At 41.9% G+C, this 12,500-nt stretch overlaps 1 protein-coding gene across 8 annotated transcripts in view; it reads left to right on the top strand.

Annotated features, from left to right (window-relative positions):
• Positions 1-12,500, top strand: part of epha8 (eph receptor A8) — a 411,677-nt gene that overhangs the window by 121,533 nt on the left and 277,644 nt on the right. The window contains exon 1 of one of the 8 annotated variants that reach the window (XM_070549069.1): positions 4,198-4,431. The exons of the other annotated variants lie outside the window; for them this stretch is intronic. Within the exon in view, the coding sequence (XP_070405170.1) occupies positions 4,405-4,431 (27 nt within the window). The 5' untranslated portion in view covers positions 4,198-4,404. Of the gene's footprint in view, positions 1-4,197; positions 4,432-12,500 lie in introns of those variants that run through there. 8 annotated transcript variants of the gene reach the window in all.

Here is a 12,500-nt window from a genome sequence, read left to right as displayed (position 1 = left end):
AAAGTAATTAATTACTGTAATGCATTGCTTTTTGCTGTAATGTGGTAATGTAAGGCATTACAGGGAAAGAAAATGGTAATATTTACTCGGTACAGTTGTCAGTAACGCGGTAATTACAATGCATTTTAAACCCAGAATCAAGATGTGTTCCTTAAAAATTCAAATTGCAGGAAACCTGAAAAAAGATCCAGTATCTGCATATATGACGTCATTTATGGACTCAGCTTTGCGGGCAGAGAGGACGCCGCGGTAACGGCTCAGCTGCGTCCTGCACGCGGCCGCTGCAACATTCATAAAATCGCTCCACTAAAACAAAATAATTCTCCTGCGATCGTTCATATCAGCGCATGTTCTCTGTTATTTTGTGCTTTTCTGACGCGCTTTGCCTCAGCTGAGTTAATCTGGGCCCCGGTGATTTCAACTCATTACTGCTGGAGCGCCGCGCATGTGAAGATCCCTTTGGCTGATCGTTAGAAAGTAGGAAGTCTAGGAAACCGTTCTTCTGGAAGACGGAGAAAACATGCAGCATGCAGGAAGGTTAGAGAGAGTAAGAGCCGGAAATTATTCACATAAAATCAAGAAAAAAAAAGAAAAAAGTAGGTAGATTTATCCCCAACACACATGTTTACCAGTGAAAAGCAATAATCTATAAGCATTTAATATTTATACATGTGATAGAATCAGATCACCCCAGAAGTCAGTCCCACATCCAGGGCCGTATCAAGGCATTTGGGGACCAAGGCAAATATAGGCTTGGAGCCCCCACCACCTCACTCCCTGCTCAGGTAATCTAAGATGGCAGCGTGCTGAGAGTAAAGATTGTTGTTGCTTTTATTTAATAAACAATCATGTTAAAGCACTGTTATTATATCTGACTGTTTTTAACAGCAATCCTAGCTCAGACACCTCATCACCTTCCACATATATGTCATGAGCTCACTGAGCGTCACATGACCAGATTCATACTGAAGTTGTTTTGGTGAAAGTTACTTAAAGTAATGCAAAAGTAGTGTAATGCCTTACATTTTAAAATCAGTAATATTGTAATGTAATGAATTACTTTAAAATGAGGGTAACAAGTAATAAGTAATGCATTACAGTTTTGAAGTAACTTGGCCAACACTGGTGGCCAGAGCAGCGGAGGGAAGACATGGCAAAACCCCCTCCGGGTCTGCGCCATACTTCTCTGCCCCTCCTTGTCCCACAGTAAGTTTTATTGAAAAGACAGGACGAAGAAGGCGGGGCCGTCTCGAGTTACAGACATAACCAACGCACACACATCACATTCCAAAACTACTCCATCAGGTGGAAAGCTGTTTAACATAGAGAGTGAAAACAATGTCACATTTCCTTCATACAAACCCAGGTGCTTTCAGTCAACATTCTCATGGGAGTATATCCGATAACAGAACAGCATGATCGGAGGAAGGCCGTCGTCAAAATGTTGAGGACTGGCACAGGATAACACATTTAATTTAATGAAGCACCAGGTGTTTTACTTAAAAAGGCAGTTATGGTTTTTAAGCAGTAATGTCAATGAAAACCACTTTTCTCTATCACTTACATTAAAAGTTCTAACAAACAGAAGGTGTTTTTAAAATCCACAAGTTGATAAAAGTCTAAAACAATCTACTGACTTAAAACACCTGGTGAAAACTTATTGTAAACATTTTACCAACACAGAAGGTGTTTAAAACCAAAGTCAGTAAAATTGCATCAAGCCAAGTTAACCTTTTTAACCAACAACATCAAAAGATCCCTCTGGACCATCTAAGAGCTTCACCCTTTAAAAGCTCATAACTCAGAGTTAAAACCTTAAAGTTAACTCGTCTCAAACAAAGGGGTAGAAACCAAAATGAGGCCTGGAGGACAGCAGAACCCCTGCACTGCTGCCTTCCTGACTTCTTCTTCTTCTGTCGTTTACTTGGCGGGTGGCAACCAACGTTCAGGTTGTGTGTGTTCAGGTTCTGCCACCTACTGAATGGGAGTGTGAGTTAAAGTGGGGAAGATCCTGCTATTAAGTATTCCACTTTCCCTTAAAAAGTCTATGACTAACTTATAAACCACTATTCCCCCATTTAACACAATATTCAAATCATATTTCTTCTTTCCTTTAACTTTTAATTTTTCAACTAACATTTTCCTATTCCCCACATATTTTCTACAGGTACATTATACATGTTCTACTGTTTCCCTATCAAGTCGCCTCCCAGACTGCTGAAGGCACAGCCTTTTTATCCCAGGTGAGGGTCATCAACAGGATTCAGCTCAGCGGTGCTCCTCAGCAGCCTGGAAGAGAGGAGGAGAAGGGGCGGAGTCTGGCTGGTCACCGGGGCTGGGTGGTCCTGGCTCATGCATCCCACTGGCCAGGCTGGCAGCCGTAACTGAGTGCGACATCTGCTTGCAGATCAGTCAGCTGCAGTTGTAGAGAAGCAGCACGTGCCCACTTGTAAATTATTTAGAAACAATTTAAAATAAAGAAATATTAACCAAATGAAAAGAATTCCAATAAACTCACCTTTGAGAACTCCCTGACTTCTTTGATGAGGTATGGATTCTGGATCAACAAGAGGAGTTGTTTTCCAGGACAGAAGCAGTCAAACTTCAGACTGAAGTTTCTCATCAGCTTGTCAGTAAAGTCGGTGTACAGACACTTGTCTCTGTCTCCTTTTAAGATCCTTCTTCTCACATATAAAGCTCTTAATAATCAAGCTCCATCATACATCAGTGATCTGATTGTTCCATACGTTCCTAACCGAGCACTTCGCTCTCAGACTGCAGGTCTACTGGTGGTTCCCAGAATATCTAAAATTAGGATGGGAGGCAGATCTTTTAGTTATCAGGCTCCTCTCCTGTGGAACCAACTCCCAGCGTTAGTCCGTGAGGCAGACACCTTGTCTACATTTAAGAATAGGCTTATCTCCTTGAATCTGCTCCTTCACGGTTGGGAAGTGTGTGCACTCTTCTTGAAGATCAAGTTTGAAAATGTCCAGCTTTTTCTGGAAGGAGCGGACAGATGTCATCAAATCAGAAATCAAATTATTTGGTCCCTGAAGCTTTAAGTTGAGCTCATTAAGGTGTGCTGTGATGTCAACCAAAGAGGCCAACGTGTCCATGTGGTGTTCGTCTTTCAGAAACATGAAAAACTGTGTGGCTCTTTGATTCTTCAGCTGTTGCAAAAACACTTCTATCTCATTCCGAATGGACCAGAATCGAGCTAAAGCGTTCCCTTTGCTCAGCCGTCTGACATCGTTGTGCAGCAGGAGGTCGTCTGCATTTGCTTCCACTGCTCTCAGAAAACCTCTCAGCAGACGGTGCTGATGGGATGATGATGCTCGGAGGAAGGTGATGAGTTTCATTGTTGTACTCATGACTTCGTGAAACTTCCTTCAGAGCAGCACACAGAACAGTCTGATGGATGATGCAGTAAGATCTGGGTTGTCCTCTTTCATCCGTGTCACAGCCCCCTTCTCTCTTCCAACCATGGATGGGGCACCATCTGTAGTGACTGAGATCACCTTTTTGGGATCTATTCCCCTCTTTATCAGCATGTCCTTAATAGCCTCACACATGTCCTCTCTTGTTTGTGTCTCTAGTGACGTCACACCCAACAAGTCCTCACACACCTCTTTCTTTTCTATGAGAAAAAACCTCACATATAACAGTAGTTGTGCATTATCTGTGACATCCGTGGACTCATCAATGGCTAATGATATGCACTCTGCATCAAGCTGTGACAGGACATCATCTGCCAACTCTTCAGATTTTCTGATTGTTGTAGCTGACATTGGGATTTGTTTAATTCTTTCACACAGCTCGTCTTTTTGTTTACCTTCGAGCAGCGTCTCTGCAGCAGCAGTCAAACACTCCTTCACGGCCGTCAGGTCACTGAATGGTGTTTTTGCTGTCCTAAAATCCAAGCGATGCGCAGAGAACGCTCACGCTGCTGTGCAGTGAAGAGTGCGTGATGATGCGGGTGGATCTGTCATATTGACTTCTTAGCTCATTTATTTTCCGTGTTCTCGTGTCAGACTTCGGTGGATACTTGCTTCAAAAAACTTGTTTAGTTTTGTAGTGATGTTTAATATTCCCGCTTTTGACTAACGCCACTGTTTCACACAAGGGCGTAGGAACCGGGGGGGACGGGTGGGACGTGTCCCCTCCAATATTGGCCAAACGCGCATTTGTCCCCCCCCCCCCAATAACATGGAGAAGAAAAAGATTGATTTTGAAATATTTGACTCGCGAGCTTTTATTTTGAAAGACACCGCGGACTTCTCTCCGACACAGCCCCTCCCCTCAGGGAGTTAGCTGGCTGAGTGAAGCAGCAGGACCCTTCTCGGAGTCGGAGCCAGGGCAGACACAGGTGTCAGAGAGACGGCAGCAGCTCAGCGAGTTCTTCTCATGGGCAACAAAAGAAAGAAAGGAATTGTGAGTTGGTAATAATTTAGTCCAAGAGTATAATTGTATTTCTGGTCAGACGCTAAAATGGCTGACTAGCGTAAACATCTTGCTAGTTAGCATTAAACATTAAACAACACTACTAGTCAACAAAAAATGGCGAATTTTACAGTAACAGACAAAAACCATTTGACACGAAATAAATAAAAAAAGTAGAATCTCCACATAAAAATGGAGTTTGTAAGTGTGATTGTTGCTTGTTTGTGACATTCTCATCACATTTCATTTTTAAACCTTATTCATGTCACTTTTTTCATATAAGAGACCAGAGGAAGTTCAGCAGGAAATGATGAAGAAGGTGAGACAGGCAGAGCCAGACCTGCTGAGGGTGAGACAGGCAGCACCAGACCTGCTGAGGGTGAGACAGGCAGCGCCAGACCTGCTGAGGGTGAGACAGGGAACACCAGACCTGCTGAGGGTGAGACAGGGAGCGCCAGACCTGCTGAGGGTGAGACAGGGAGAGCCAGACCTGCTGAGGTGCAGGTAGGTGCTACAGTGAAGAATGAGATGGTTTTAGGTTACTGATAAGAGGAAGATTTGAATGTAATAATTAGTGAACACAGTTAAATAAATGTAATCCCATTACAAGTAGAGCTGGGCAGTATGGTTTAAGAATAAATTACATTCTGTATACACTTCCTTAGAAATATTAGAAAAATAAGTGTTAAACTCTGCTTTCTGGTGCATTTAGACTGCAATTTTGGCCACTGTTTGTTTCTTTTGTCCATCTGAAAAGTAACGTAGTTCCAGCTGTTGTTGTGAGTGAATTATTTCTTTTTTCATTCTGTCAGAAACAAACAGATTTTTCTGATTGTTGGTCAGCATTGTTGGCTGATGTAGTTTAAAATATTCTGATGAGAGTCAGATCAATTCAGACTGAATATTCACAGCTTTAGTCTTGTATTAAATCTGTTTACACGTCTACCCATAGGAATAAGATAATATATCCTACATTCATATTATTAAAATATATCCTACATTCATATTATTAAAATATATCCTACGTTCATATTATTAAATAAAAATAAAACACTACTGACACATAAACAGCTTTTTTATAATTAAAACGTCCACGTTGGCCGGTAATCATCTGGATCCGGCTAATGGGGAGTAAGTAAGTAAAAGTTTATTTATAGAGCGCCTTTCACAGACATAAATCACAAAGCACTGTACAACATGATAAAGATCAGGGCAAATACCTCTAACCAATAAAAACATCAGAAAAACAATAGCAGTGATAAAGTAGAAAATACAATCATGAGTATAAACAAAGTGAAGGTGTGAACCCGAACAAAGCCGTCATTCTGAAACATTTAGGGAGGGAACGCCTGGATGAAAAGGTGAGTTTTTAGATGGTTTTTAAAGACCTCTACAGTGTTAGAGAGACGGAGATTAGAAGGTAGACTGTTCCAAAGTCTGGGTGCAATAGTCTGAAAGGCCCCGCCCCCTTTGGTTTTCAGTCTGGTTTGAGGAACAGCCAGGAGGTTTTCAGATGTGGATCTAAGGTTCTGAGAGGTGGTGTGTGGGGATAAAAGCTCAGATAGGTAGCTTGGAGCCTGGTTGTTAAGAGCTCTGTAGGTCAGGACTAAAACTTTAAACTGTATTCTATATTCTACCGGGAGCCAGTGGAGGGACTGTAAACCTGGAGTGATGTGAGCTCGTCTGCTGGATTTGGTTAGGAGTCTGGCTGCTGCATTTTGGATGGCTTGGAGGCGTGAGAGGGAGGTTTTGCTGAGACCAGTAAAAAGAGCGTTACAGTAGTCTAAGCGTGATGACACAAAGGCATGGATGATTTTTTCCAGATCTGCAGTAGAAACCAGTTTACGGACTTTTGAAATGTTTCTCAGTTGAAAGAAACAAGAGCGGGAGATGGTTTTGACGTGTGAGTCTAAACTTAAAGCTGGATCAAAAATAACTCCTAGGTTTCTAATGTTGGCCTTGGCTGATGGGCAAAAAGAGACAATTTCCTGCTCGATTTTTGGCTGAAGTTCCGGGGGTGCAGCGATCAGGGTCTCTGTCTTGTTAGCATTGAGGACAAGAAAGTTGCTGGACAGCCAGTTACTGATCTGGGTCAGGCAGAGTACAAGGGTGGCCAGCCTGTCCAACTGGTGTGGCATGAAGGACATATAGAGCTGAATATCATCAGCGTAGATGTGGTAGGAGATGTCTGGGAAAGACTGAATGATGCCAGCAGGGGCGTCGGACTGGGGGGGGGGGGGGGGGGGGAAGGGTACCGTTTACCCAGGGCCCACTGCAGGGAGGGGCCCTGAGACAGCTTTGAATAAAAATGTTTTATTGTTGTTGTTTTTCCCCCAACTTACTTAATGTCTTAATAAACTTCCCTATACCTGGATAAAGAGGTTAAGAAACAGAATTTCGCCTTAAAAATAATAACTGAATAATATCTGAGGCATCTATCACCCCTTAAAAATGTGCAAAGTGGTTTAGTCCACACCAGCGGCCAGGGGCTGCACGGCCGCATGTACAGCTATGAGACATCGCAGATGCCGACAGCCAGAGCTGGAGGCAGGAGAGTCAGTCATGTCTTTTCCCAAGAAAGGGAAATCTGGCTTCCAGAAAAGAAAAGAAGGAGAAAAAGTTCATGCTTTCGTTCTTTTTTAAACACAGAAACAGTTTCGTTACCTGTTATTGACGCTACAGTTTCGCCGACGGCTGCCGGATTCTTCAGGCTGACGCTGATGGTGGCGTCACTTCCTTCTCCGTTTATCTGCGGGCAGCAGAGGACGTTGTCGCCCTCTACTGCCCGCTCTCCCCTCTCCGACGATGCAGTCCCATGCGTGGTCCAGCGTGTAAACTCCGTCGTCTCTGTTCATGGTCCCACATCCACGTCTCCTTATCTCGATTGCTTCCTTGATCCATCTTTTGTATTTTTGTTGTTCGGTGGTTATGATCCGTGTGTTGTCCCAGTCCATTACATGGTTTTCTCTTAAGCAATGATCTGTTACGGCTGACTTTTTTATTGTTCTTTCTGCTTCTTCTTTTGCTGCTCTTGTGTGTTTACGATTTGCCTCTTTCTCGCACTCCTTTCTATGTTCTATTGTCCGTGTATTGAGTTGGCGTCTGGTTTCTCCTACGTATGTTTTATTGCATATTTTGCATGGGATTTCGTAGATGACTCCACATTTTTGTCCAGCTGATATTTTGTCTTTTGGGTGTACTAGTCTGTTTCTAACTGTTGTGTATGGCTTTGTTGGTGTGTTTATGTTGTGTTTTTTCATTGTTGCTCTTATTTTTTCCGTTATGCCTCTGATGTATGGTAGGGTTATCACTGGTTTTGGTTCTTGTCTTTCTGGGTTTCTGGTTCTTTTTTTGGGTTGTTCTTTGCTTTCTGTTTTTGTTTGTTGTTTTCCTTTGTTTATTGCCCATGTTGGGTATCTGCAGGTCTTTAAAGCGTGTTGTATGTGTTTGTCCTCTTGTTTACAGTCTCTCTCTTCTGTTACCATGTTTGCTCGGTGATATAATGTTCTGATTACTGACATGTTGTGTATGGTGGGGTGTTCTGATGTCCATAATAGATATTGGTCTGTGTGTGTTGGTTTCCTGTATGTGTTTATGTTTAGGGTCCCGTCGGTCTGCCTGGTGATTTTCATGTCCATAAATGCTATGCTGCCTTCTGTTTCTAACTCATAAGTGAACTTTATGTTGCCCGTGTCGTCAATATTGTTTAAGTGTTGTGTTAGTGTTTCTGTTTGACCTTTTGGTATGATTTCCAGTATGTCGTCTACGTAGCGTTTCCATAGTTTTATTTTACAGTTTGGGGGGGCGGTGGCTATGGCTTTTTGTTCCAGGTTTTCCATGAAAAATTCGCACAGGGTGGCTGATAACGAGTTACCCATGGCGAAGCCTTCCAGTTGTTTGTATATTGTGTTGTCGTATGTGAAGTAAGTGGAGTTAGCTACCAGTCCTATCAGTTGTGCTATGTCATCTGCTGTGAGGTTTGTCCTTTTGTGTAAAGTCTTGTCTTGTCTGATTCTGTTAACTACTATGTCTATGGTTTTTTGGGTTGGTGTTTTTGTGAACAGGGATGTGACGTCATGTGAGATGAGTATGTCGTTGTCTTCTATTGTAATTTCCTTTAGTTCTTTTGCCAATTCTATACTATTTTTGCAGTGTTGGTCTGTATTTCCTAATAACGGGCTGATGATTCTGCTGATATCTTTTGCCATGTTGTATGTTGGTGTACCTATGCTGTCTACTATTGGTCTAAGTGGTGTTTTGTTTATGTATTTTTGGTGTTCCATATATTCTTGGTGTTATGTTTGCTGTGGGAATCCAGTGTTTGTACATTTTTTCTGTTATTTTGCCTTTTTCTTGTAGTGGCTTCAGTAATTTTTTCATGTTTTTCTTAATGTTTTCTGTTGGATCTTTTTTAAGTATTTCATATGTATTTTTGTCCTCTAGCATCTGTTTCATCTGTTGTTTATATTTTTCTCTGTCCATAACTACTGTGGTTCTTCCTTTATCTGCCGGTAGAATAATTATCTGTTCATTTTTGGATAAAGCTGTCATGGCTGATTGTTCTTCTTTTGTAATATTGCTGTGTTGAATTTGGCTGTTTTTTAATATCCCAACTACATTATTTCTGAGTTCTGCTTTCTTTCCCTCATCTGTGATCTGTTGACATGCTAGTTCTGTTGCTACAATAAATTCATCATATGGTATTTCTTTTGGTGTGACTGCGAAGTTTAAACCTTTCTTTAATATGCTCTCTTCTGCTTCTGTTAGTTTGTATTGTGAAATGTTACATACCCATGAGTTTGGTGTGGAGTTATCTTGTATTTCTCCCCTCTTTTTCTTGTTTATGAGTCTGTTTAACTTCTTTATGTGTCTTTCTTTTACTTTTATGAACTCTTGTTCCTGTTTTTCCATCATGTGTCCTTTAATTAGTTCCTCCGTTTGTTCATCAAGTTTGTAATTCCTTTTCAAGTCCAGGTGTCCTCTTTCCAGTTCGTCCTCCACACTCCTCTGTTTGGTTATGACGTTCCTTATCCTCTCCTTGAGCAGTGCTCTCTGTGCTCTTTCCATTATATTTTGGGCTGTCTGGGTCCGGATCGATGTTTTCAGCTGTAGGCTTGTGGGTGTGATGTTTTCATCCCGGCATCTTAAACAGAAGCGAAGGTGGTTTCTTAGACGTGCGCGTTTCTGGTGTAATCGTTCCAAACGGCGGAAGTCCTTCGTTCCTTGTTGTCCGTATTTCTCTTTGAACATCTTAGGTGTGTTCTTGCTGTGTCTTTGTAAATCCATGCTTTCGTTCTTTTTTAAACACAGAAACAGTTTTGTTTACCTGTTTGTAGCTACGGTTTCGCCGACAGCTGCCGGCTTCTTCAGGCTGACGCTGATGGTGGCGCGTCACTTCCTTCTCTGTTTATCTGCGGGCAGCAGAGGACGTTGTCGCCCTCTACTGCCCGCAGTGGGCAACAATGAAAAAACACAACATAAACACACCAACAAAACCATACACAACAGTTAGAAACAGATTAGTACACCCAAAAGACAAAATATCAGCTGGACAAAAATGTGGAGTCATCTACGAAATCCCATGCAAAATATGCAATAAAACATACATAGGAGAAACCGGACGCCAACTCAATACACGGACAATAGAACACAGAAAGGAGTGCGAGAAAGAGGCAAATGGTAAACACACAAGAGCAGCAAAAGAAGAAGCAGAAAGTACAATAAAAAAGTCAGCCGTAACAGATCATTGCTTAAGAGAAAACCATATAATGGACTGGGACAACACACGGATCATAACCACCGAACAACAAAAATACAAAAGATGGATCAAGGAAGCAATCGAGATAAGGAGACGTGGACGTGGGACCATGAACAGGGACGACGGAGTTTACACGCTGGACCACGCATGGGACTGCATCGTCGGAGAGGGGAGAGCGGGCAGTAGAGGGCGACAACGTCCTCTGCTGCCCGCAGATACACGGAGAAGGAAGTGACGCGCCACCATCAGCGTCAGCCTGAAGAAGCCGGCAGCTGTCGGCGAAACCGTAGCTACAAACAGGTAAACAAAACTGTTTCTGTGTTTAAAAAAGAACGAAAGCATGGATTTACAAAGACACAGCAAGAACACACCTAAGATGTTCAAGGAGAAAAAGTTAATAGAACAGAAGCAAGTAGAAGGAAGGTGAGCAGCAGCAGCAGAACACAGTTTTAGCTGATATTAGCTAGCTCTCAGAAGCTGCATTCATGTTAGGTGTTCAGTGTTAAACGCCTTTAGTTTCACCATCAAGATCAAATATAAATTAATTAGTGTTATCAGTGAAAACACTAATTAATATATATATATTAATCAGAATTATTATCGCGGGCGGCCGCCGCCAATTAATTGGCGGACCTCACAGTAAAAACAGGTTCACTCTGTGTGGATATTTCAGCTCCTTCCCAGCCATGGACCAGGACAAACTTGGTATCGATGGATTCGTGGTAATCTCAGGAATGAGAAGCTGCCACTGTTTTTCGTATAGCATGATGACACGGGTGTTAGAGGATTGTTATTGACTTGGTTAGATATTTTAAGCCTATTTTAAATTTCTTTATATTTGATCTTGAAAACGGACAATCTTATAATTGGGCTGATAATGCAGGGATTATAAAATTTAGAGTACATTACATTCACAGAGAGAACCTGGTTTATTTCATGTCATATGTATTTAATATATCAATATATATCAGTAGTAGCAAAGCTTAACATCATGAACCATGACAGACATGACTGAAGAGCAGATGAAGATATCATGCCAGGCACTGATGAGAAAATATTACAAGGATCTCACAGCTGAATTTGAGAATGAGATGCTACACCTGAGAACAATATATGGTGCCACATTTCCACACATTCGGTCTCCTCTTGAGCTGCTTAATGCCATCTACAGGATGCAATTACAGAGCATTTTTGGAGAAGTTTGTATTGGACTGAGGATATTTTGCACACTACCTGTGACTGTTGCTGGGGGTGAACGGGCTTTTAGCAAACTGAAACTGGTGAAAAATTATTTGAGACCAACAATGTCCCAGGATAGACTGAACAGCCTAGCTCTTCTTTCTGTTGAAAGCCAATTAGCCAAAGGATTGGACTTTAAAGATCTCATAAGTGGTTTTGCTAACATGAAGACCCGTCAGTGGGCATTTACTGGAAAATAAATTCCAGGATTTTTGTTTGAACACATTGTTGGCAAATAAAAATAATTATATGTGAAGTCTGGGCATTTCACTTTTATTATGCTGCATTTGTATTTGCTCAATATAGAGGTTAAACTAAGATCATATTTGTTATCTTGTCTTATAGCATGACACAAAATGTGTAAGAGAGATATTAAGTAATTGGGCATGGGGTCCCACCTAGAAGACTTGTACCTAGGGCCCAGAATTTGGTGCTACGCCCCTGGATGCCAGCTAGGGGAAGAATATAGAATGCGAATAGTAGAGGCCCTAGAACTGAACCTTGTGGGACCCCGCATGTTAGAGAGGCAGTATCTGAAGAGAAGGTTTCGGACTTCACTGTGAATGTTCTGTTGGTGAGATAAGAAGAGAGCCAATCTAGAGCAGAACCTGAAATCCCAGCCAGGGCCTTTAACCTGTTTAGTAGAACGTTGTGGTCTACAGTGTCAAAAGGAGCCTAAGTCTCCTCCCCTTCTGGCTGGCTCATGGGTCCCCGATCAAAAAAAAAAAAACAGAATGTTAGTGAACTGGGCTATAAAAGTTATTTTCTTGTCTTTCTGGGCTTTGCCTTACGCCCTGAGTCACATCTGTCAGACTTTTCTAATCCTAGAGTTTCACCGTCTATCAGATTTTCTATCAGAAGCTACTGCAGGAGATAGCGGCAGGAGACTATGTTCATGTTCAGCCTGCATGAAACACTCAGTGACACGTTAGAATCAGAAATAATCATTTAATGTATTTTTTTCAGTGAAGTTGACCTACGGTATATATTGACAACAGATTTGTTAGATTTCCAAAATGTGCCCCCCCCCAATATTAAACTCGTTCCTACGCCCTTGGTTTCA

The sequence above is a fragment of the Nothobranchius furzeri genome, chromosome 3 (assembly GCF_043380555.1).
Source record: "Nothobranchius furzeri strain GRZ-AD chromosome 3, NfurGRZ-RIMD1, whole genome shotgun sequence".
NCBI lineage: Eukaryota > Metazoa > Chordata > Actinopteri > Cyprinodontiformes > Nothobranchiidae > Nothobranchius > Nothobranchius furzeri.
This window is presented reverse-complemented; position numbering and strand designations above follow the sequence as displayed.